Source organism: Vulpes vulpes, chromosome 8, assembly GCF_048418805.1.
Source record: "Vulpes vulpes isolate BD-2025 chromosome 8, VulVul3, whole genome shotgun sequence".
Taxonomy (NCBI): domain Eukaryota; kingdom Metazoa; phylum Chordata; class Mammalia; order Carnivora; family Canidae; genus Vulpes; species Vulpes vulpes.
The window spans coordinates 4,105,494-4,132,833 of record NC_132787.1 but is presented as its reverse complement, the minus strand read 5'-3'; the positions used below and the strand labels follow the sequence as shown (position 1 = coordinate 4,132,833).

General features: G+C 38.8%; 1 protein-coding gene and 1 pseudogene across 7 annotated transcripts in view; one reads left to right on the top strand and one right to left on the bottom strand.

Moving 5' to 3' along the window:
- Window positions 1–27,340, top strand: part of DIP2B (disco interacting protein 2 homolog B) — a 221,850-nt gene that overhangs the window by 112,527 nt on the left and 81,983 nt on the right. For all 7 annotated transcript variants that reach the window (XM_072765309.1, XM_072765314.1, XM_072765313.1 and 4 more), the window contains exon 3: window positions 14,822–14,950. In XM_072765309.1, the coding sequence (XP_072621410.1) occupies window positions 14,822–14,950 (129 nt within the window). The remainder of the gene's footprint in view (window positions 1–14,821; window positions 14,951–27,340) is intronic.
- Window positions 3,876–4,278, bottom strand: LOC112921189 (large ribosomal subunit protein P1 pseudogene; annotated as a pseudogene).

The window sequence follows — 27,340 nt, the reverse complement described above, 5'->3', positions numbered from 1 at the left end:
AAAAAAAAGTGATGTTACTAGGTATACATGAAGAATTACAATGTCTTCTTTGAAAATTGTTCCCTTTATCATGAGTTAACTGTCTTTGTCCCTGTGGTGTTTTTTATCCTAAGGCTTTTTAAATAATCTAATCTGTCTAGTGTTATTAGACATCTTAATTCTCCTCTCAGACAATACAAGTACTTTTAAAAATGCTTCAGTGGCTATGACTGTTACTCTCCATCCTACATTTTAGTACCACCTTGTTTACATGCTCTCTCCATTATCAGTTATTGTCTTATGTACCTAACAGTACTTAATACACATTCTTTACTTGCTATTTCTTCATATATCTCACTTCTTCCTTTCAGTTTAATTCCTTCTTCCTAAAGTCCATCCTATAGTAGTTACATATTTTAGTGAGGGTTTCTTACTGGGGGATTCTCTCCCATCTGTGTTTATGATTTTGCTCACCTCAGATCTTGAATCTATTCATGGTTTTCCCAAAATGGGGTTGGTTGCAGGGCTGAATAATCTATATTGGATAGGTTCTTTTTTTTTTTTTTTTAATTTTTATTTTTTTTTAAAGATTTTATTTATTCATGAAAGACACAGAGAGAGAGAGAGAGAGAGAGAGAGGCAGAGACACAGGCAGAGGGAGAAGCAGGCTCCATGCACCGGAAGCCTGATGTGGGATTCGATCCCGGGTCTCCAGGATCGCGCCCCAGGCCAAAGGCAGGCGCCAAACCGCTGCGCCACCCAGGGATCCCCTATTGGATAGGTTCTATAGCAAAAGAAGAGATTACCCCTTGGAATATTTGCCCATATATCTTTGTAGATTTTGAAGAAGGCATTTATTTATTTATTTATTTATTTATTTATTTATTTATTTAGAAGCACATTGGAATACAAGTTTTAAACTTACTAAATTATATTAATGTCTCATATAGAATTAAATGAAATAAAAGCCATTTTAATGTTTTTGGGAAGAATTTTCTAAATCTTCTTTATGGAAGGATAACCTCTTCTGAGTTCTTTCTCTTTATTAGATTTCATCCATTTAATGGTGAGAAGCTTCATTGTAAGGATGGCTGCTTGAGTGTAGTATGTCTTCACTAATCTCTTGAAATAAATTAATACTGTTTGTAACATTGTATTACTAGAACAATTATGTGTACATGCTTATCTAAAAATTCAGCAAATGATTTTTTTCTTTTCTTTCCTATTTTTTTTTTTAAGAATTTTTATTTATTTAAGTAATCTTAACACCCAGTGTGGAGCTCAGACTTAGTGACCCTGAGATCAAATCACATACTCTACTGACTGAGCCAGCATAGGTGTTCCTAGTGAATGATTTTTTAAAAAAATTTATTCATGAGAGATAGAGAGAGGCAGAGACACAGGCAGAGGGAGAAGCAGGCTCCATGCAGGGAGCCCGACGTGGGACTTGATCCCGGGTCTCCAGGATCACAACCTAGGCTGAAGGTGGTGCTAAACCACTGAGCCACCAGCGCTGCCCATGAATAATTTTTTTGTATGGAGTTTATTTGAAGTTGAAATTATCTTGGATTGCATATCTATGTATATTTTAGATTTCTTTCCTCAAATGTTAAATGAATCTTTAAGACTTAAAAAAATTTAAGTGTAGCAGGAGAATGGAGAAACGTGCTAAGAGAACATAAGGTTGAAGAAAAACTTAGAAATTAAGTAGTAGAAATTGAGTAAGGACAGTACTGGTTAATAATAGGGATAGGTTAATTCGGTGGGATCACAGGGGTTAGGTTCTAAAGTCACTATATGACAAAAATATGATGTGTCAAATTTCTCAAATCTTCCAACCTTGGAACTGACTCTTGTTTCTTTAGACACAAGCCAGATTTTTGTCTGGTAAGTGAAGAGCCATGCTGTATGAAAAATATGTATCTTGATAAAGGTTAAAATCATACTCAAGGACTCAAGATGCTCTCACGTGGAGAGTCATGGGAGAAAGGAAGCTTTGCCAGGTTCACGTCTCCTACTCATTCTAAGCCATGACCTCTTTGAAAGGAATGGCCCATAGAAATCTTTCAATATGGCAACTGCTGGGGCCTGGATATAGAGTTTCTCACCTCAGTTGGCAAGATGTTCAGGAAGAAGGGGCCAGAAATTAACTCTCTTTTGGCATGGTCCAAAAAATTGAAATTTCAAACCATGTGTGTTCTAACTCCTCTGTAAACTAGTCATTCTTGCCCACTCTTAGAGTTGTAGAAAATGGAAGGTTTTATGCAGGAAGGTGATTTCTCTCAGCTGATCCTGAGTCTAATCTTTAAGTTAAGATACTTTGGATACAAATAACTAATATTTCAGCTACTTTGAATAGAAAAAGAGTTTATTCTAATGATACCAGGGTTACTGATAGAACCTCCAGACAACACATATATACTGAAGTACATGCGGGCTTCCAAGTACTATTGAGACCCCAGGAGACAGCACTGGACAAGGCTGAGTCTGCCTTGGGACATCTCTCCCACCTATCCCCCACCCCTGCTCCGGCTTGCACCCTCCGGCTTGCACCCTCCGTCTACCCAGGTTTGCTCAACTAGGACTTCCACAGAGAAGCCTTCCTTGATCAGCCCTATCAAAAACAGTCCCCACTCCTTTATCTGAGCTGCATTTTTAAAAAGTTAACTCTTGGCTGTCCCATTGATTATGGTTTATTCATGTGTCTTACCTCCTACTAGACTCTTAAGGTCTTTAAAATCAGGAAAATTCTTCTTTTCATCATCATCATCATTTTTTTAAAGATTTTATTTATTTATTCATAGGGAGAGAGAGAGAGAGAGGCAGAGACACAGGCAGAGAAGCAGGCTCCATGCTGGGAGCCAGACGTGGGACTCTATCCCGGGTCTCCAGGATCACACCCTGGGCTGCAGGTGGCGCTAAACTGCTGTGCCACGGGGGCTGCCCATCTTTTTTTCATTATTGTTTTTATTCTTCATGTCTCCAGTTTCTAGCAGTAGGATCTGACATATAGTAGATGTTTAGAAATGTTTGTGGAACCGAACAAAAAGGATATTTAGAATTTCCAGTATCTCTTTCAGTAAACATCTGTGAAGATGAAACTGTCAGGTAATGAAAGAAACAGATTACTCTACAGATTGGAGAGTGATGATCCTGGCAGCATGTCTCCACCCTCAATAAATCTTTTAACTTAGACATGCTACAACTCTAAGAGACTGTGTAGGGTAGGGTATTTTGGTTCTCAGCTGAGATTTGGCATTTCTCCATTTAATTTTTATTTTTAAATGAAATTAATGAATATTTATTTATTTATTTAAATCTATTTTAAATAGTCAAATGGGACTACAGGGTTTATAACAACAACAAAAATGGGCAGTGTCTCTTCTTCCCTGGAGATGGATTCTTTCAGCGTCTTTAACTGTTTTTCTGACATTTACCTCTGTGATTCGAGGTAACATTTTTACTATTTCTGGATTTTTTTTTTCCTTTAATTTGAGGCCTTATTTATTTCCTACTAGACAAGATGAGAATCTTGCTGTCTTACATATTCCTCCCTCAACCACATAGATACCACATACTCCATTTCCCCCTTTTCCTCATTTCTTCACATTTCACATTTCCTACTTATTCTGGGCTCTAATTATGTTACTTGGGCTTAATATGTTACTTCTGTTGTTGTTAAATCAGCATTCAATGCTTATATATTTTTTAAAGATTTTTATTCATTTATTTGAGAAAGAGAGAAAGCATGTACATGAGCAGGGAGAGGGGCAGAAGGAGAGGGAGAAGCAGACTCCCAGCTGGACAGGGAGCACATTGGAGGGGCTCCATCTCAGGACCCTGAGCCAAAGGCAGATGCTTAACCAAATGAGCCACCTTGGCTTTTTTTTTTTTTTTTAAGAGTTCAGCTTTTTATCAAACAGGTTACAGAAGAGGTTTAGTTTGAAAAGACCAAAGTCCATGTCATCACCAGACTCCTCTGATTCTTTCTTTGCTGCCTCTTTCTTCTCCTCAGCTGAGGCTGAGGTGGAGGGAGTGGGACCTCCTGCCAGTGTAGCACCAGCTGCTCCTTAGGGTTCACCAGCCCCTGCATTACAGATGAGGCTCCTCATGTTGACATTGGCCAGGGCCTTTCAAACAAGCCCAGCCCAAAAGGTTCAACATTTGCACCTGCTACCTTAATAGGGCTTTGATCTTATCCTCCATGACCGTCACCTCTTCGTAGTGCAGGGTGAGGGCCGAGTAGATGCAGGCGAGCTCCAGGACCAAGGGCACGGTTGCTCGGGCACTGCTGGGCATGGTGCTAGTCACCCAATAAGACGACAGCCTCACCCTGATGCGGTGACTGAGCACCTTACCTTAGCAGCAGCTGAGGAAACTCAGTGCTTACTACATGATTATGATTATGTAAATACTGTTCACAGCTAAGCCGTTTGCCTTACCAGGATTACAATTTTTTCTTTTCTTTTTTTTTTCTTCAGAATTATCCATCAGTTTATTATTCTTTTTGTAGAAACAGCTCTTGGTGCTGGCTCTCTTCCTGCAAGTATCTGAACTGTTTGTTTTCCTGTTCTGCTACAGGCCTTCATCATCATTCTGGTGGCATTTTGAGAAAGAGTAGGGATAGATGGAAGTGTTCTGCTGTGTTTAATCAGAATTCTTTATCCTTAAATTTCTATGTAAGCGTCATTCAGAATTTGTACAAAGATAATTCCTATCAAACTGAAAGACCTCAAAGACAGTACCTCATTTTTACTGTTCATGAGCACGTGGATCATATGGTCTCCAAAGCGGCCTGATTCATGTGTTCATACTGGGAGGCCTCCCTCCTTCAGGGGGTCTGAGAAGAGACCTGCTCAGCTCTGTTTAGCAACTGCCCATCATTTAAAATTGCCCTTAAAGGGGCGCCTGGGTGGGTCAGTTGTCCTTGTTACAGTACATATCTGACTCTTGATTTCAGCTCAGGTGATGATTTCAGGGTTGTGAGGTCAGGCTCCATGTGGGGCTCTGCCCTGGGTGTGGAGCCTGCTTAAAGAGTCTCTCTCTTCCTCTCTTCCCCCCCCTCCCCCATCAACCATCAATCAATCAGTCTTAAAAATTGCCCTTGAAGTTCAATCGTGCCTCCTCTTTTGATTCCATATATCTTGTCTGAAGACATTACTACAGCTTCCATTTTGGATGGCATTGGGTTAACAATCCATTCTGTCTTCATGTATTTGAGATTGTTTGCAACCTTTGTGTGTTTTTCTTCTTTGTCCTTAGCCTTTGTCCCACCATCTTTCACTTCATTTAGTTGTTTTTGTCTCCTGCTTTAGAATAGAATCTCACCTTTTCCATGTTCCTTCTTGGCCTAGGTTTGTACATTGTTTTTTCCCAGTCCCTCACCTGCTGCCCTTTTAGGGATAAGACCTGTCTGTTTATGAATTTGGTCATGTGTTGATATTCTCCAGCTTGTCCTGGTAAGACACTCTGGTGACCCAGAGACTTTCCCCAAACTTGAATTTCTTTTGTGATCACTGCTTATTTTGCTAGAGGGTATTTGCTCACTGGTATTCCAGTGTGTATCCACATGCTGCCTTTGCCAGCGGCTCCACACCCCTTTCATCACTGTTCTCCGTTCAGTCCTGCCTTTGAGATTGTGCAAGCCTGTATATGACCGAATTCAAATGAAACCAAAGAAAACCTTGTGTTATATGCTCTCTGAAGCCTCTGATAACCCTTCTTGAGGATAGTCTGTGATTCTTTTTCTTTCTTTTCTTTTTTTCCCTTTCCTTCCCTTTCCTTTCTTCTCTTTTCTTTCTTTTTTCTTTCTTTCTCTTCTTTTTTCTTTTCTTTTCTTTTCTTTTCTTTTCTTTTCTTTTCTTTTCTTTTCTTTTCTTTTCTTTTCTTTTCTTTTCTTTTCTTTTTTTCCCAGTGCTCATCAAGACAGGTGCTCCCCTTAATCCCCATCACCTGTTTGGCCCATTGCCCCACCCACCTCCCATCTGGTAACCATCAGTTTACAACTCTGTTTTTCTTAATGACCTTGCATTAAGTACGAAAATTCTGAAAGGCACACATTTTTTTTTTTTTTTTGCATGAAACTTGCATAGCTTAGAGATACACAAATAAGCAGGCTTTTCAGATTAACATTTGACCATGCCCTTTAAATTGGTATCTCTCCATTTTTGTCTTTTTTTCCTAATCATTCACTATCATTGCTGGAACTGAGGAGGCAGACAAGATTATTTATTTTAGTCAAAATTGTTGGTGCCTACACTGTGAGACCCAGAGCTGGTTACTGCAGGAGATACAAGATGAGTTAAGACCAGACTCTGACCTCAAGTTATTTATTCTGTAGGAGAGATAAGACAGGTATACAAATGAGGATTATAAAAAATACAGTAAACTAAGCATTGTAAGAGAGTTCTAAACAATTAACTATGGAAATTCAAAGCTTTAAAACCAGCTATTGAAGTCAAGTCTGGCATTTTGGAATGCTCCAGAACATTTCTAACTATATAAATATTAAGTAGGCAGCATGCCTTTTTGTGTGTGTGGAGGGGGTAGGATCTATTTTATTTTATTTATCCCATTTTGATTTAAAAGTTCCTTCCCGAGTGAGGATCACATCCTGATGGAAAGAAGGAATTTTGTATTCCAGTCCCAGTTCTGTGCTTTCATTTGCTAGGTTTGGATAGTATTATAGTCTGGAGTGCACACACATTGCAGTCATATCTATTCCCACATTCCTTATCAGAAGGAAGTCCACTATCTTCCTCTGGAGGCTTCTCTGAATTGTTCAAGAACCCCCTGGGATATTGCTAAAGCAGAAGGAGAGGTGGTCAGTGCAGCTTCCACACCTAAAAGGGAAGAACCCCATAGTCTGTTGTTGCTTTTTAGTGCCTCGTGGGGTACTTTTTGAACACTGTGACCAGTGTGATACGGACCCCCTGCTAAGCATGCTTCCTGGATGGAAGAGCCCAGTCTGCTCAACTCAGCCAAGGTCCCCTCTTGCATTCTCAGGGCAGAGCTCTCGGTATGGTACTCTTTCAGCTCCATGCTCACCATCTTCCTGCTGCCAGGTGGCCCAGGAAGCGCTAGGTCGGGATCTGTTCAGACACCTGCCACTTCACAGACCCAGAAGCTCTAACTCCCCTTTCTTCCAGAATCCACCCCTACCAATCAGGCAGATGGCCCTTTTTCCAGACTCCAAATGCAAACACTCTCCTTCCTTCCTGCCTTTTCCTAGGCAATGAGGTTAACCACCTATCCTTCTAAGGCAGGCGTTCAGCAATTTGGAGGAGGGACAGTACTTTAGCTCCAAAGGGAAGATTCCCCCTGCACCATATGATTCATCATACCCTCGCCCACCTGCTTGCACGAGGTGGGAATGGAGGCTCTATTTAATGATTCAAAGTGATTATTGACATTTTCTCAGTATAGAAAAAGAAACTTAATCTGTGATGGGTGTCCTGCTTCCTTAATGGCGTCTATCAGATAATGTTATTGTGAAGATAAAATGAGATGGTGTCATGAAAGTTTAAAGAGCCACAGAAATGTTATTATCATTGTTAATATGTCATTTCCTGCTTGAATCCCTGTAAAGACCACTCCTTTGGCTTAGCATGAGGGGCCAATCCAGCTTTTCTTCCAGCCTCGTTTCATATCGCTCCTTCGCTGTCCCCACCAGCCTTTCTTAATCTTGTCAAGGTTTTTCTTCCTCACTGGACTTCTACAAACACCATGCTTTTGTAGGAAGTGGCTTTTGCGTCTCTGTGCTTTGCTAAAGTCTGTGTCAGTGTCTCCTCTTAACAGACCTTCCCTGAAACTCTCCTACAAACTAAATTGCCCCGTCTGTGGGCTCAGAGAGCCTGGTTCTTTTCCTTCTCAGAACATATGATGTAAAAGATATACATGATGTGGTGATCTCTTATTTAATTTCTTCTCTGAACACCAGCCCCAAGATGAGTGAGCATGTTTGCTCTGTTTACTCTAAAAAGTTGAATTACTATGTTACTTGGTTCTCAGAGCCCATCCTGGTTTACTCTGTTACCCTTACAGGTGAGAATATCTGCTAAATCATAGGCAGAGTTGAAAGATAAGAAGCTGAGGTTGGCTTTCTTTCATCTTCCTGAATGGAAATTTTACATGGTTTTATACTAGTAAATATCAGCTGCTTTTTCAAGTCATCACTGTTACTGTGTTCAAACAGTGGCATCGTGGAAGACTGTCTTTGCCAAAGAACAATAAATCATGTACATGTTGATCCTTGTGTTGTAGAAGAAATTAAAATTTGTGGGTTTTCTTCAATTTATTAAATCTAGCAGCAGCAGCATTATTTAAACATAATGGCGACCCCTAGTGGATATTCTGTACAACTGACCAAGATACCAGGAACCCTCAAACTGACATTGTGTAATTAGCGAGTTACCGTTTTCTTTGGATCTCAAGTATATTCACACTTGAATTTAGAAGTTTTGAAGAAGACTTGATTTGTGAGCTCCACAGCTCTTGTTCCAGCACATATCTGTATTTACTGTTTTTAAAAATTACTTTGATTTATACCTCTTTCTTTAAACAAAAGAATGAAATGGTAAAGAACTACAGAGTACCTCATCATTACTTAAGGAATTTTATGTCCTCTTTGGTCCCTGTAGATGCACATAAGTAGTTTTTAACATTTACAGTTGTAATCACCCTATGGATATTATATTTTGTGGTGTTTTATCATTTGATTGTATTTCACTTAGACTGTCTCATACATCTGCTGAGTCAACATATTTGCTTTTTTTTTTTTGTGGTGTGTAATGCCTTATTATGTTGGTACATGTAGTGAATTCTATCTTTGCTCGTAGTTTCTTATTGTGATAGTGAAACTGTACACATCTTATTCAAAGTATAGAAATCGGGATCCCTGGGTGGCGCAGCGGTTTGGCGCCTGCCTTTGGCCCAGGGCGTGATCCTGGAGACCCGGGATCGAGTCCCACGTCGGGCTCCCGGTGCATGGAGCCTGCTTCTCCCTCTGCCTGTATCTCTGCCTCTCTCTCTCTCTCACTGTGTCCCTATCATAAATAAATAAAAATTAAAAAAAAAAAAAAAAAAACAAAGTATAGAAATCTCTATTTTCAGGCCCCAGGTAATTCCCGAGATCCACAGAGTGTGAAATTCTGGCCAGGGAATGATTCATCTTTAAGCAGCATATTGCCTGCCCCACTAATGTAGGATGTGCTGTTAAATAATGCCTTGCTGTGCTCCCATGTCTCCTGATCCTTTCTCTTCTCTTTGAGGAGACTTGAGGTACATCATTTCCTGCCCCCTTCCGTGACAAATTGTTGCCCTGGCAAGTAAGTTAAGGTGGGAATAGACTTCTACAGTTCTCTTAATCCAACCAGGACATACTTTCCTCCCTCATACCTCCAAATTTGTATTGATTTGGCAGTTACTTTTGGAACAGGAGACAACTGATTTTAGAAGATTTGAAAATCCTGCTTACAGAGTTACAATTTGTCTAAAGAAGCTGAAAACTGAAGATTATTTTAATTTATTTTGGCCAGAATCTATTCTATGTGAATGGCCTTTGTATTAAGAAGATCCAATATCATTTTTATTTCCTTCTTTACACTTAACTGTTTCCTTGATTTTCTGTAATGAACATTACTATTTTTATATTTAGAAAAAGATAATTTTTCTAAATTACAGCATTCCAGTAAAACCTATGGAAAAATATATAAAACATTCAAAATCTCATCCCCTAGAGATAATTGCTATTAACATTTACTCTATTTGCTTCCAGTTTTTTCAATGCACATATAAAATATATTTGTAAGTATTATATTTTAAAAAATAAACTCCAATTCATGAGAATAAAAATTTATAGAAACTCATGTAAACTGCGGGCTGATTATTTACATTCAAAAGGATTATCTACAGGGGTGCCTGGCTGGTGTAGTTATGTGATTCTTGATTTTAGGGTTGTGAGTTCAAGCCCCACATTGGATGTAGAGATTAAGAAAAAAGGGATTATCTACAGTTTCATTAGACTACTGTGTTATACTTAAAGTGATTCAATTCCTAAGTATCCATTTTACTTTGTTTTTATTTCTCTCTCTCTCTCTCTCTCTCTCTCTCTCTCTTTGGATAGCTTCTTTTGAACTTGAGGCTAAAGGTGCACATTTGAGCCAAGGTGGTTATTGGCTCATTTGAGCCAAGGTGGTTCTAGAAATCCATATTTCTAGATGCACATATTGCACATTTGAGCCAAGGTGGTTCTAGAAATCCACGTTTCTGTGGCATTGTGCTTTGTGGGCACCTGAGGAATGCTCACTGAACTAACTTGTCAGCCACTTATTGAAACTGCAAATTGACCTTCTTGGTTTCATTTCTGACAAGCTACAACAAAATGATTGTCATGGTTTTAGACCCAAAAGGGACCTGATCTGCTTGGATGACTAAATTCCTGAGAGAACTGCGATAAACATAGCAGATCATCATAGTAATGTTGTTTGGTGAATAGCGTGTTGTCAGGCTTCCCCCCCCCCCCCCCCCGCCCCGGTACCAGCTCAGTAGATCTCTTGCTAAATGTCATCTGACTCTCAGTTCTCATCAGATGTCTGTATTTGTGTTATGTTTCCTTGTGGTTTGATCTCTGATGATGCCTAAGTAATCCTAAGTAGAAATATTCATTCTCTTGCATTTTTCCTCCGGCAAATGTATCAACTCCCAGTTCCCCATCACTGTCCTGTCATTTCCTTGAAACAATTTTTATTCTTTAACCTACATTATCTTCTTTCTCCTAATTAATTACATTGGAAAATACAAAGTAAAAGTATAAGTGAGAGGAATGGTAAAAAATACATAAACCTTTATTGTCCATCCTTTGTGAAATGAGAACCTATGTTCATGTTTTTCATCCTTGGAATTACTAGCTATCTAATTCAGAAGCTCCACGTTTCTTGGCAGGTTGATTTGGTCTGTCCTAGCAAATCTACTTATTTAATTTAAAGATAATCAGTGATGGATAACTCAGAGATTCACACCCCCTCCCCCCAGATACACACAAAGTAACACAAAGCTAGTGTTTGTTTGTTTGAAGATTTTATTTATTTATTCACGAGAGGCACAGAGAGAGGCAGAGACATAAGCAGAGGGAGAAGCAGGCTCCCTGAGGGGAGCATGATGCAGGACTCGATCCCAGGACCCCGGGGTCACGCCTGGAGCCGAGGGCAGAAGTTCAACCACTGAGCCACCCAGGTGCCCCAAAACTAGTGTTTTAAACTTAGTGCTCTAAACTAAACCATTTTCTCTGTTCATAGTTACAGGCAAAGTAGCTCATGTGTGCTAATCTGATTTCCTTCCTTTATAAATCATCCGACAATACAAATAAAAATAGCCCTTTTGTATTTTTTGTTCTCTATTTAAAATTAATTGGAATATGCTTTAAATGATTTCTCTAACGAATGGCTGAAAACTTTATTTGGAGGGGCTTTTAGCAGAATCTTTTACATGAAAGCAATTGATTTTTTTTTTTTTTTTAAGAACTATTATCTAACCGCTGACTGTAAATCCTAAGGCATAGTTCCTATGTTCCTAAATGTTCCATAGTTCATAGGCATAGTTCGTATGTTCCATAGTTCCTAGTTTATATTTCCTAAACTATATTATTAATTCTGATTGCTTTCCTCCTAACAGTCTTGGGAGAATTTTCATAACCTTTTCTGCTTGAGAACCAATGGAGTTAGACAGATCTGGGTTTGAATCCTGACTCTGTGACTTTGCACAAATGATCCATGTCTCTGATCCTTTCTTTTTCTGTAATAAGTTGATAGTGTTACTGCTAACTTTATGGGATTGTTGTGAGGAATAAATAATATGTGAAAACTTCTGTATGCACACTGCCTAGCAAAAAAACAAATTCTTATTTTTTTATTTTTAGAGCAAGCAGTGGGGGCCATGGTAAGAGAGAGAGGGAGAGAGAATTGTAAGCAGGCTTTGCGCCCAGCATGGAACCCAATGTGGGGCTCAGTCTCACGACCCTGAGAGCATGACCTGAGCCAAAATCAAGAGTCAGACACTAAACCAACTGAGCCACCCAGGCGCCCCTAGCTTTTGTTATTAGAGACTGAGAGTTGATAAGCTTTTTCTGTGAAGGGCAAGATAGTAGATATTTTAGGCTTTAAGGACCGTCAGTATCTGTCCCAGTTACTTAAGTGCTACCTTGACAGTACGGAAGTATCCATAGGCAGTACATAAACAGATGAGCATGGCTTTGTTCTGATAAAACTATTTATAAAAAGAAATGGGCTATAGTTTGTTAGCTCCTTTGTATGCTAAGAAATGAAACAAGGCATGAAAACATTAAGAATTCAGTATAGCTCTTTTGTGAAATGGATTATCAAAAGAATTTAAGTTGATTAAAAACTTCAACTTACAGGGGTATCTGGGTGGTGCAGTTGGTTAAGCGCCCAATTCTTGGTTTCGTCACAGGTCATGATCTCAGAGTTGTAGGATCAAACCCCGTGTCAGTCTTCTTGCTCTACATGGAATTTGATTGACATTTGTTCTCCTTCTCCCTCGCTCGCTCTAAATGAATCTTTAAAAAAAAACAAAAACCTTCAATTTACAGTCCATTACATTTCAAAATATCAGTGTTAAAATATGTTCTGCTCAGTTAATATATTTTATATTAAAATTATCAGCTGCCAGGAGCCATCAAAAATAAACATTTCTAGATCTATAAAAGTACTTTAGTAAAGAACATCCTAAAGTATATTCCTCTTGCATTCTTAAAAACAGTATATGAAGAATAATCTAACCATTTAAAAAAAACCCTTTTAAATTATATCTTACGATTTTGTGGGTCAGGAATTTGGGCAGAGCTCAGTTGGATGATTTTGGTGCTCCACATGGTGCCAGTTAGGGTCACTAAATGCTTTTCATTGGTGCGTGGGCTGGTCTAGAAGATCTGAAATGATTTCACTAATATGTCTGGGGCCCTGGCAAGGACAGGTAGAGGGCTGGGCTCACCTGGGACTGTCACCTAGAGCTCTTATGCATGGCCTATCTAGCATGCTAACCATTTTTAAAAGATGATATGAGATTGTCATTGTGAATCTCAGTTCCTGTACTACTATGATGCCCTTAGCCTTTACACAAGACTTGTGGGACTATTACTTGTACTCCCTAGACCACTGTGCTTTTTTATTTCTTGACTTTACAATTCTCACTTGTGATCTGGAGCAGTACATTCACTGAATAAGTGACATCTTACTGTTGTAGGCATGTAATTTCCTACGTGTAAGGTGCCTTGGTGGGCACAATTAAGTGCTATTTAAGAAATTTAAATATGTCTTAAATATAAGAAATTTAAAATATGTCTTAAAAAAAAGAAATCCTTAAAAAAAAAGAAATCCTAAAAAAAAAAAAGAAATCCTGGGCAGCCTGGGTGGTTCAGTGTAGCTTGAAAGGAACCACTTTCAGCCCAGGGCCTGATCCTGGAGACCCGGGATCGAGTCCCACGTTGGGCTCCCAGCATGGAACCTGCTTCTCCCTCTCCCTGTGTCTCTGCCTCTCTTTCTCTCTCTCTCTCTCTCATGAATAAATAAAATCGTAAAAAAAGCTTTAGTTATGGGGAAGTCATCAAAGGGGGAGACAAACCATGAAACTCTTAACTATAGGAAACAAACTGGGTTGCTGGAGAGAGGAGAGGGGTAGGGAGATGGGGTAACTGGGTGATGGGTATTAAGGTGGGCACATGATGTGATGAGCACTGGGTATTATATGCAACTGATGAATCACTGAACTCTACATCTTAAACTAATGATGTACTATATGTTGGCTAATTGAATTCAAATACATATTTTAGCAAAATATTTTAGCTATCCAAGATGAGTGAGTTCTAGAGATCCATTATACAACATCATGCTTGGAGTTTACAGTACTGTATTGTACACTTATAAATTTATTAAAAGGGCATATCTTATGCTAAATGATCTTACTGTAACTTTAAAAAATATGACTTAGGAGCTAACACCAGTTGAGGCAAAAAAGACAGTGTAATACCAGAACTTACAGTGTTTATCTTCTGATTATTATTATTATTTTTTTTATAAAAAGTCTATTTATTCATGAGAGACAGAGAGAGAGGCAGAGACACAGGCAGAGGGAGAAGCAGGCTCCACTCAGGGAGCCCGACACGAGACTCGATCCCGGGTTTCCAGGATCACGCCCTGGGCCAAAGGCAGGCGCCAAACCACCGAGCCACCCAGGGATCCCTCTTCTGATTATTCTACCTGCTTATTTCCCCCTCCTCCATATTCCTGATAAGACAGTAAATGTTGAGAGGGAAGAGAATGGGGACAGGCCAGGTACTAGAAGGGACAAGTTCAGTAGTGACTCCAGTTGAAAGAGGGGCTAATAGACTTGACTCAAAGCTGTGTTTCTGTAATAAATATCATAGTTTTACTTAAATGACATGTCTATTTGGAGTAACTTCTGGTGGGGAGGCTAAAGCTCCCCAGACTATTTATTCTTTGTGCCATTATGCAGGACTTGGGGGGTCATATACACCCCATTATTCCCCCACCCCATCAATTCTTAGAATCTCTGGAATGGCCTTTTCACTTTACATTCTTCTTCTTAATCTTTCTATTTTATCACCTGTTGACAATTACAACTCTAAGATTATATTTTTTAGCCTGGATGTCTCTGCATCATTTTTATGTATATATACTGATGCTCTCTAATCATTTATTATAGATAAGGTAATAGTACCACTTCAGAGTGTTGTGGGAATGCCATAAAGTGCTCAGAAAACTAGCTATTATTGTTGTCAGATAACCATATACCAAACTTCCTTTTTTAGAAGCCGATTCAGCAGTACAGAAAGAACACAGAAACCAGACACCTGCTCCGTCTGCAGCTCAAACTTCCGCTCCTTCTAAGTACCACCGAACTCGATCTGGGGGAGCCAGGGATGAACGATACCGATCAGGTAAGAAGGAACTGAAAGTTACCAGCAGAATAGCTTTTAGTGACTGAAGTATGACCCCTATATCCTGAAAGCTTTTAATGTTTGTTTGTTTGTTTTTCCATTAAAGGGCCAACAGGTCTATATTAATTCATTCATCAGTCGTTTATTGAATATCTATTATGTGCCAGGTGTGGAAGATAGCCAATATTAGCTGGGGCTATAGCAGCAAATATGATGCTTCTGTACTCAAGGGCAGAAGGGGAGTCAGGCAGGTACAAAGGCAACATGGGTAAATAACTAAGAAAATAAAGGGCTAGGCTCACTTAGGGTGGTACTGGGAGAGTTTAGTGAACTCTGTTGGAAGAGGCAGATCCTTCTGTGTTTGCCAGAGCTGTAGATCAAGTCTTTTTACTAGTGGAGCTGGAACAAAAACTCAAAGATGAAATTTCAAGTTAGTAAACATTTTTTAAAAGATTTTATTTATTTATTCATAAGAGGCAGAGAGAGAGAGAGAGAGAGGCAGAGACACAGGCAGAGGGAGAAGCAGGCTCCATGCAGGGAGCCCGACGTGGGACTTGATCCGGGGTCTCCAGGATCACGCCTTGGGTGGAAGGAGGTGCTAAACCGCTGAGCCACCTGGGCTGCCCTCACATTAGTAAACTCTTAACCTTTATTTCTTCTGACCCAAAAGGTACCCATAAGAAGGGAAAAGACAACGTGCTGTGGCTGGCAGTGGGAAAGTGCCCCTGCCATATCATGGCTGGGACGGGTGAGCCGAGGGACAAATCATAGACCCTTAGGAGGACCTGTGGCATAGCAAGCCCATCTCATGCCCACTTGTTGTCCACTGTGCTAAGGCAATCTCCACAGAGCATTCACTGTTTTAAGAAGTAGAATTGGGCCATCAAACTAATTGCAGTGCTCTTTTTCTTCGGATTTTGGACTCCTATACCAGCCAACCTTTAACCTTCTCTTGAATTGGAAAACAGAGTGTATATCACATCCTCTCAGAAGTTGTTTTAGAGAAAACAAGGAAAAGGACATGGTTGCAGAGTTGTGCCAGACATTTTGTGAGCTGATTTTATTAGATACATATTTTTATACACTGAAAGGAGGGAATGAGAAGTGTTCCATTAAAAAAATAGAGATTTTACATGCCACCCCAGAATTTTCCCTTATACCTAACCTGGTCTTGAGCGATCGGGGAGCTTTCTCAGAGAGTAAGATATTTAAACTACGTCATATCAGACAGACAGTGTTAGGGAAGTAGCATCAGGTAGTAGACCTGAAGGGAGTTCACTATGGCTGGAACTTAGAATGCAAGGACCCAGAAAGAGGTGGGAGACGAGTCTAAGGAAGATTACCAGGGAAGAGATCTTAAGGAATCTTGAATACCATTGAAGGGTTTCAGCAAAGTAGTTATGTAGATTTGTGTTTGTTCTAGTGGTCTCTCTGGCGACAGACCTCATCTCTGCTATATCTGTGTCCCCTGGCCTGGCACAAGGTCAAACATATATAAAGGCTAAATACTTTGGAGAAAAGAAAGAATAACAGTAGTTACTAGTTAAGGAATGGATTCGAAGGAGGTATGGCTGGATCTAGAAAAACCTCTCAGGAGCTGCTCTTTGCTGCCAAGACCCAAGCCTGATTTCCTAGACCCCATCACTGCCATTTAAGGCTGGAGTCCAGGTTCAGCAGCAGTGGGTTCTGACCAGTCCAGAAGGGTTTGGGCTTCTAAACTCTCATCCCGGGCCTTCTGAGAGTTTTGTGGATTCCCCCTCTCCCTTTTTTGTTTTTACAGCGTATAGTAAAAGAACTAGTAAGGAACCAAAAAGGTGATTCTCTGCATCCTATGCCCAGACTGTTCACATACAGAAAAAAAGCTATAGTGACCGTTAGTGTAAAATTTTGACTCAGCCAAAACCTGTGAGCTCCAGCCCCTGTTCTTCTTACACTGTTTCTTTCAGATTTACCCCAAATGTGGGGAAGTGTAGTCTGTGAATCAAATACTGGTTAGTGGACTGTGGAGTCTCTTGGTTAGGTACAGGGGTTTAAAGAGGGTTTAAAAATGAGTAGGGTTTTGGATATTTGTCTTACAGGACTTTTTCTTCTAAAGTAGTAGCAAGCAGGCCAGAGAGGAGGCAAAGTGGGGATGAAAAGGTGATTTAAAAGCCCTGAAGATACTGAAAGCTGTAAGAATACTGCAACACTGTCACGAGGGGAACATGAAAGAGGAGGCATGCAAGCATAGATTTGGGGTGAAAAATTCCATTTTTCCGTATATTAGGACTTAGCCAAATTACTTCCATACCTAAAACTTACCTAATTAGGAATTACTTAATCAAAGGAAAACTAAACAAATTGTGGCTTCTGTGAATAAGAGGAAGTCAACAGTAGCAGCAGAAGTAGAACAAATAAATGGTAGGAATTGTTGGGAGTTGATCTTTACCTCTTTGCCACCCTATCCTTAGGAAGGATTACATTTACATGGCACGTGCAACAGTGACGAAAAGACATAGGGTGTGTTCAGTAAAAGTCACAAGCATTCAAAATAAATGGATGCGTCTACAGCAAAGACTTAATGATGTTAGTGAGCATTACTGGAAAATACTTTCTTGTTTGGTTGAGGCTTATTAATACCTACAACATTTCAACCAATCATAATCAAATCTAAGTAGACTTAGTATTGCATATTCCAGACAAGGTATAAAGAGCTTATATTTATTCAGTTAGATCTGATCTGATTCTGTTCTTTGTCCTTAGCCAAGAGGTTCTGACATTTCAAATACACTTATTAGTCCCCCTTTTTTTCCTGCACATCAAGGCATGATGCACCTTCCTACACATGTGTTATGGTCACAAGTATAGAAAATATGCAATTGATGCCTGAGATAAAAAGTGATCTTATGGTAAGTCATTCTGACAACTCCTTTAAAGTTAAATTTTAGGGACACCTGAGTGGCTCAGCTATTGAGCATCTGCCTTTGGCTCAGGGCCTGATCCCAGAGTCCCGGGATCGAGTCCCACATCATGCTCCCTGTGAGGAGCCTGCTTCTCCCTCTCCCTCTCTCTCTCTCTCTCTCTCTCTCTCATGAATAAATAAATAAAGTTGAATTTTAGAACAATTAGCTACTTCAAACAAAGCAACAAAAACAAAAAAGGATTTAGGGTCTTTGTATTACCTTTTCAGTGCAAACACTAATGCTGGAAAAGGATACCCAGCTTTCACATGCTTCTGGCAGAGATAACCGAAGTCAGCTGTGTCTGGGGACTGAACTTCGGAAGTGACTTCTTTATCAATGATCAGAATGAATTGTATGCTGGTGAATGAATCAAATCCAGTTAGAAGAGCTGCCTGTTTTGATCAATAAGGGGATTTGCTAATATAGAAACTGTGAACATCTCCTTTTGACACTGATGTATGGGTCAGGGCTTATCTTGTTAGAATATAGATGGGTGGTTTGATTGGTCCTGTGGTCTGATGCTAGAATTCTTATGGCAGAGAACATGCTCTGTAATCATTAATTATCCAAATGTTATGTGCCTTGTGAAGCTTGATCATTGTGAATAATTCCCTAGTTTTAGCAAGTTTGCTATTACATGTTTCATATCATGCAAAAATGATTCTGGAACTGTGGTATTTTTAATAACTGAGCATTTGATTTGCTGTTGTTGAGGAAGTGCTTTTTCTCAGTATAGCAGTTAATCATTTGTTTTCCAAGATAGCTAAGAACTGTAATTTTATCTAATATAAGGGCAGTTTTCACATTTTAACATGTCTGAAATCAAGATACGTTTTATATAGGATGGCATCATGGATTCAGTAAAATACGGCAATCTTGATTCAACTAAGTAAACCTCAAGGACACTAAATAGCATAATAAATATAAATGCAGCGTAACACTAGTTCAGAGCCGTAAGTAAGTTGGTACTGTGGTATTAAAGGTAACAGCACAACATTTTGGCAATGTCTTTAAAACTTTAAATATTCATCACTTTTTACCCAGAAATTCCACTTCCTAGGAATTTATTTTACGCAAATACCTATATATGTACACAAAGATATGTATGCAAATATAGTTGTTATAATATTCACAATAATACAATATAATAAGTTATAATAGGTCCACACAATGGTATTTTATGAAAGTTGATTTTCAAATTCTGTGAAGGCTCATAGAAGGTCAGTGAGGTAAATTTTTTTTGTGCAGATATGGAGAGATGTACTGTAAATGTGTGTATATATATATTTTTAAGATTTATTATTCATTTTAGAGAAAGAGTAAAGGAGAGGGACAGAAGGAGAGAGAAACTCTAAGCAGACTCCATGCTAAGCGTGGAGTCTGACATGGGGCTCAATCTTCCAACATTGAGACCGTGACCTGAGCCGAAACCAAGAGTCAGACCTTAGGACTGTGCTACCCAGGCACCCTGAAATGTACAAATGTGTTTTTAATAAATGTAAGACAATGTGTAGCATATGATTTTTGTAAATACTAATAATAACAATAATTATACATATTACTACACAGATGCAGAAACCGGGGAGAATATGTAGCAGATTATTGAGGTGGGATTAGTTCTGAGAAGTGCTGGATCTGGGGAAAATTTTCCCTTCAGCATTATATGTGCTTACATCTTTTTCCAATATGTATATTAATTTTTTTCTCAGGTTTTTTTATTGCAGTAAAATATAAAATATATGTAACATAAAACATATTCATTTATTCTTAAAGATTTTATTTATTTGTGAGAGATACACAGAGAAAGAGAGGCACAGACATAGGCAGAGGGAGAAGCAGGCTCCCCGCAGGGAGCCCAATGTGGGACTGTATCCCCAGACCCCAGGATCACTCCCTGAGTTGAAGGCAGACGCTCAGCCACTGAGCCACCTAGGTGTCCCATATTCATATTATTTTTAAACAAACAAAAAATAGCACATGGTTTTTTCCTTTCTTTTATTGAGGTATAACTGACATATTACATTAGGTCAGGTATACAAAACAATGATTCGATATTGTGAAATGATCACCACAATGAGTCTAGTTAGCATCCACCAGCATCCCCAGCTACAATTTTTTTTTTTCTTGTGGTGAGGACTCTTTAAGATTTATTCCCTTAGGGGAACCTAAGTGGCTCAACAAGTTAAGCATCTGATTCTTGATTTCAGCTCAGGCTGTGATCTCAGGGTTGTGGGATCGAGCCCTGAGTTGGGCTCTGTGCTCAGTAGAAAAGTCTGCTTGAGATTCTCTGTCTCCGCCCCCCCACTTCTCTCTCTCTTTCTCTCTCTCTCTCTCTCTTTCTCTCTCCTCTTTTTCTCTCTCCCTAAATAAATAAAATGTTTTTTTTTTAATATTCTCAAAAAAAAGATTTATTCTCTTAGCAACCTTCAAATGTATAATACAGTATATGTAATTAACTATAACCACCATGCTGTACTTTACATCTCCATGACTTAATTATTTTATAACTGAAAGTTTGTAAAAGATTGGTTTAAAAATGATAACCCTGGATATAAAAAAAAAAAACCTAAAAAAAAAAAAAGATAACCCTGGATAAATGATTTAAAGCCTTAAATCAATTATTGTTATTAATGATTTTTACTCTATGGATTCTTCTGCCTTAATACTGGGAGCTAAATGCAACAATAATTCCCTCTGTCACTCTAATTGAGAACTTTATTTCTTTGTCCAAATCTGATCTTTGACATGGTGGCATTTGCTAAGGTGGCTACCACAGGTACACCAGGACCATTTTATTTCCATATTCACATGCTTCCTTGTACCAAGGAAAGTAAATTGAGTTTAGTTCAGCAAGAATTTATTGTAGACCTCCTATGAGTTGAGCACAATTTAGATGCTAGAGAAACAGAAATTCAAGAATCTTTTCTTAAACATGGGAATCCTTTATACAAGGTAGAGGCATCGTAGATGAGGGTGTGATAGGGAAGGAGCCTGGGAACCGGACATGGTTGAGGGCAGGCTTCATGGAGGTGTTGAAGTCTGGGTCAGTTTGAAGGATGAATAGCTATTTGCTATATAGATATTCCAAGCTAAAGAAACATAATCTGTACAGGGGAATGTGAAATGCAAGTTAAATTTCACTTAAATTAATATTTCACTTTCCCTTCCCACTAGTGCAGAGTGGTGCCAATATAAATGTGATACCCTGATGTTTCAGAACTTAGTAGTTGCTGCCTCTGCCATAATTAAAAATGTTAAAGTGGTTGGTACCTTAGAAATTGATAAAAGTGGGGGCACCTGGGTGGCTCAGTGGCTCAGTTAGTTGTCTGCCTTTGGCTTGGTCTTGATCTCGGGGTCCTGGGATTGAGCCCCACATTGGGCTCTCTACTGAGCCAGGGTAAGTCTGCTTCGCTCTCTCCCTCTGCCTCCCTCCTGCTCACACTTGCTCTTTCTCTTTCTCTCAAATAAGTAAGTAAAATCTTTAAAAAACTTGGTAAAAGTGGCATGACTACTTGATGGCTTCCAGGTAACTCTTGAACTGTACTTCTCTACTTAATGACTCAACCTGCCCATGTGTCTGCCTTTCAGTCTGTCCATTCCTACCTATCTGTGTGTCTGTGTGTCCGTCTATCTATCCATTCATCCATTCTAACGGTTAAGGACAGTCAGTGTCTGTTCTGCCCCATAGATGTACTTAAAGCCCATATGTCACTTATGCATCACATCTTAACCACTTCATAAAGATAAGCCAAGAATAGGAACAGCTACTTTAAAACTCTCTTTAAGAAACTATTTCCCATGCCACCTAGGCAGCCCTTGAGCTGTTCATCATTTTAAAAATGTATTTGTGAGAAATTTTTTTAATCCTAAGGATGCTAACATTTAAATTGTATTAGAGGGGGATCCCTGGGTGGCGCAGCGGTTTAGCGCCTGCCTCTGGCCCAGGGTGCGATCCTGGAGACCCGGGATCGAATCCCACATCAGGCTCCCGGTGCATGGAGCCTGCTTCTCCCTCTGCCTGTGTCTCTGCCTCTCTCTCTCTCTGTGTGACTATAATACATAAATAAATTAAAATTTAAAAAAAAATGTTAAAAAAAATAAATTGTATTAGAGGTATTAATGCAGGTAGATAAATCAACTAGAGGTATAATAATTGGAAAAGAAAAAGTAAAACTGTATTTGCACTTAATATGATGTTTATTTAGAAAACCCAAGAGAATTAGTGGTAAAATTAATCTAATGACATAATTCAGTCAGGTAGCAAGGTATAAAATTATTACAGAAATCAGTAGCCTTCATATATGCAACCAATAACCAGTTAAGAGATATAATGGTAGAGCAAACCTCATTTACAAAAGCAATAGAAAAGATAAGACCTATTTAGGAAAAATGTAAGAAATGTGTAAAGCCTTTATGAAAGAAACTTTACCCTAAAAGACACTGTAAACATGATAAATGGAAAAGCATCCCTTATCCTTTGATAGAATAATTTAGTGTGGAACGCCTGGGTGGTTGCTCAGTGGTTGAGTGCCTTCGGCTCAGAGTGTGATTCTGGAATCCCAGGATCGAGTCCCATGTCGGGCTTCCTGCATGGAGCCTGCTTCTCTCTCTGCTTGTGTCTCTGCCTCTCTCTCTCTGTTTGTCTCATGAATAAATAAATAAAATCTTAAAAAAAATAATAATAATTCAGCGTGACAAAGATGGTAGGGCTCACTAAATTAGCTTATAAATTTTAAACTTAATTAATTAATTAATTTATTTATTTATGAGAGACACAGAAAAAGAGGCAGAGACATAGAGGGAGAAGCAGGCTCCCTGTGGGGAGCCCGATGAGGGACTTGATCCCAGAACCCCAGGATCATGCCTTGAGCTGAAGGTAGATGCTCAACCACTGAGCCACCCAGGTGTCCCTAGTTTATAACTTTAATCCAGTTTCAGTAACACTATAAAATTTATCTATGGGGCTAGAAAACATGTTTTTGAAATTCATTTGGAAAAATAAACATGTAAGAATAGCTAAGAAACACTGAAAAAAGAGAACCTATGAAGAGTGACTATACTGACTAGATATGAAAGTGTACCCTAAAGATTCTATAATTAAAACAGTGTGGTGGCTCCCAGGGTGGCAGACAGACAATTGAAATAGAATAAGAAGTGCAGAATAGACCAAACAGACCAAAGTACCTCTGGGATTTAGTGTATAATATAGCATTGTAAATCCCTGGGTCAGAAATGTACTTTTTAATAAATTGTTGCTAGGACAGCTGGAAAAATATGAAGTAAATCCATACCTCACACCATATGCCAGCAAAAACTCTAAATGGATCAGATATCTACGTTAAACAAAAAAAGCTAATACTGAAAGAAAACAATGAATTTTTCTATAACGTGGGCTTATAGAAAGCCTATGGGAAGAAGATTTTCTGAGACTCAAAATCCAGATGTGATGAAAGACTGCATACAAAATGTTTTTACTGTGGTAAAAAACATAAATTTACATTCTCAAAAATTTTTAAGTATACATTTTAGCATTAACTACGGGCATATTGTTACACAATAGCTCTCTAGAACTCTTTGATCTTGCATGACTGAAACTTTATGTTTAATGACAACTCCCTGTTTCCCCCTCTCTCAGTCTCTGCCAACCACAATCGTAATTTCTATATCTAAAAATTTGAGTAATTTAGGTATCTCTTGTAAGGAGAACCATGCAGTCTTTTTGTTTTATTCCACTTAGTGTAACATCCTCAACGTTCAAGCATATGATAAGATTTCTTTCTTTTTTAAGGTTGACTAGTATTCCATTGTGTGTGTGTATTTTCTTTATACATTCATCCATTCATGGACATTTAGGTTGCTTCCATGTCTTGGGTATTGTGAATAATGCTCCATTGAACATTCTGTGCAAATATCCCTTGGAACCCTGCTTTCCGTTCTTTTGGATATATACCTAGAAGTGGGATTACTAGATCATATAACAGTTCTATTTTTTATTTTTTGAAGAACCTTCTGTACTGTTTTCCATAGCAGCCACACCATTTCACAGTCCCACCAACAGTGCACAAGGATTCTATTTTCTCCACATCCTCACCAACACTTGTTCTTTTCTTTTATTGTTTTTCTTTTTTTCTTCTTTTATCCTTTCCTTTCCTTTTATTTCCTTTCCTTTTTCCTTTCTTTTCCTTTCTTTTCCTTTCTTTTCCTTTCTTTTCCTTTCTTTTCCTTTCCTTTCCTTTCCTTTCCTTTCCTTTCCTTTCCTTTCCTTTCCTTTCCTTTCCTTTCCTTTCCTTTCCTTTCCTTTCCTGTCCTGTCCTGTCCTGTCCTGTCCTGTCCTGTCCTGTCCTATGGCTATCGTATGGCTATCCTATACCATTGTGGTTTTGATTTGCATTTCCTTGATGAATAGTGATGTTGAGCATGTTTTCATATGATTGTTGTTTATTTGTTTATCTTCTTTGGAGAAATGTCTACTCGAGTCCCTTGGCCATTTTAAAATTGGTCACTTGTTGTTATTGAGCTATAGGAATTTTTTATATATTCTGGACATTAATGCCTTATCCAGTATATGGTTTGTAAATATTTCCTCCCATTCTGTAGGTTGCCTTTCACACTTTTGTTACTTTTGTTGTGCAGAAGCTTTTTAGTTTGATGTAGTCACACCTATTTTTGCTTTTGTGCCTATAGTGTCATATCCAAGAAATTATTACCCAGGGACGCCTGGATGGCTCAGTGGTTGAATGTCTACCTTCAGCTCAGGGCATGGTCCCGGGGTCCTGGGATTGAGTCCTGCACTGGGCTTCCTATGGGAAGCCTGCTTCTCTCGCTGCCTACATCTCTGCCTCTTTTTCTCTGTGTCTCTCATGAATAAATAAATAAAATCTTTAAAGGAAAAAAAAAGAAATTATTACTCATTCCAAGGTTATGAAGCTTCTCCTCTAATGTTTTCTTCTAAGAGTTCTCTAGTCTCAGGTCCTGTGTGTAGGTTTATTTATTATGAGTTAATTTTTACATATATTGTAAAATAAGTATCCAACTTCATTCTTTTATATGTGGATATTTCAGGTTCCCTGGCAACAGTTGTTGAAGGGACGGACTGTCATTACCAGTTGTGCAGTCTTGGCACCCTTGTAAAGGACCATTTGACCATATATACAAGTATTGGTTTCTGGGCTCTCTGCCTTATTCCATTGGTCTGTATGTCTGTTTTTATACCAGTATTATGCTATCTTGGTTTCTCTGGCTTTCTGATATGTTTTGAAATCCGGAAGTGTGAGGCTTCCATCTTTATTCTTCTTTAAGATTGTTTTGGCTGTTTAGGGTTCTTTGAGATTTCATATATGTTTGAGGTCTGTTTCTGCCTTTTTAAAAATAACATTTTATTTTAAGAATTCCAATATGATTATCATACAATATTATATTCGTTTCAGGTATACAAATAGTGATTCAATGATTTTATACATTACTCAGTGCTCACCCTGATAAATGTCATCACCACACAACATTATATCAGTATTATTGATTTCCCTATGTTCCACTTTTCATCGCTATGATTTTTTAATTTTATAACTGGAAATTTGTACCTCTTAATGTCCTTTATTTTTTTCACCCACCTGCCCCACCCATCTTGCCTCTAGCAATCACCAACCAGTTCATGAACTGCGTTTAAGAGTCTGGGGTTTTTTTGTTTGTTCTTTTGTCTTTTTAGATTCCACATATAAGTGAAATCATATGGTATTTGTCTTTTTCTGTCTTATTTCACTTATTATAATCCCTCTAGATTCATCCATGGTATCGAAAATGGCAAGATCTTGTTATTTTTAATGGCTGAGTAATAGTCCATTGTGTATTTATACCATATCTTCTTTATTCAGTCTACCAGTAGATACTTGAACTGCTTCTAGATCTTGGCTATTATTAATAATGCTGTAGTAAACATAGGGATACATATATAATTTTTAATTAGTGTTTTTGTTTTATTTGGGTAAGTACCCAGTAGTGGAATTACTGGACCATTTGGTAGTTCTATTTTTAATTTTTTGAGAAATACTGTTTTCCACAGTGGCTGTACCAGTTTACATTCCCACTGACAGGGTACCAAGGTTCCATTTTCTCCACACCCTCACAACATTTGTTACTGTCTTTTTTATTCTAGCCACTCTGACAGGTGTAAGATGAGATCTCCTTGTAGTTTTGATTCGCATTTCCAGACTCTTTGTTTAGGGTTTCTATGAAAGTTCCATTATGTAGGCATTGGCCATTAATGATTAGGTCCATCTCCAACCCCTCTCCCCTCCCAAGAGGATGAAGGATAGGACTGAAAGTTCCAAGTTTCTAGTCGTGATGTGGCCTCTCTAGTGACCAGCCCCAATTCTGAGGCTGTTAAGGAGGCTACCAAGAGTCACCTAATTAGAACAGAAGATACTCCTGTCACCCAGGAAATTACACAGGTTTTCAGAGCTCAGTGTCAGAAAATGGGGCAAAGACCAACTGTATATTTCACTTATTTATTTATTTATTTACTTACTTACTTATTTACTTATTATTTATTTATTTATTTATTTATTTATTTATTTATTTATTTATTTAATGATAGTCACACGCAGAGAGAGAGAGAGAGGCAGAGACACAGGCAGAGGGAGAAGCAGGCTCCATGCACCGGGAGCCTGACGTGGGACTCGATCCCGGGTCTCCAGGATCGCGCCCTGGGCCAAAGGCAGGCGCCAAACTGCTGCGCCACCCAGGGATCCCCAACTATATATTTCTTATTATGTCACATAATGTTTAATCTGCAACGTTGAGAGGGACTTATGGAATATGAAGAAAAAGAAATTAACGTAACTATATTATCCAGTGGAATAATATAACTACCACAAGGGGCACCTGAGTGGCTCAGTGGTTGAGCATCTGTCTTTGTTTTTTGTTTTGTTTTGTTTTGTTTAAGATTTTATTTATTCATGAGAGACACAGAGAGAGAGAGGCAAAGATGCAGGCAGAGGGAGAAGCAGGCTCCATGCAGGGAGCCCGATGTGGGACTCGATCCCGGATCTCCAGGATCACGCCCTGGGCTGAAGGCAGGAGCTAAACTGCTGAGCCACCCAGGGATCCTGAGCATCTGTCATTGGCTCAGGCCATGATCCCCGAGTCCTGGGATCAAGTCCACATCAAGCTGTCTTCAGGGAGCCTGCTTCTTCTCGCTCTGCCTTTGTCTCTGCCCCTTTCTGTGTGTCTCATGAACAAATCAATAAAATCTTTTAAAAAGGAGTAGGTGTGATTTTTTTTTTATACAGTACTTTGACTCGGTGTAAAAACTAAAAGAAATACAAATACAAATATTGAACTCTAGTTAGACTTGTTTTTAATAGTAATATGGGATAGCAATTTTGAAACTACTTTGTGTATTGTAGGATTGAGTGAATGAGTAAAATATATTGAGGGCTTTGTGAACCAG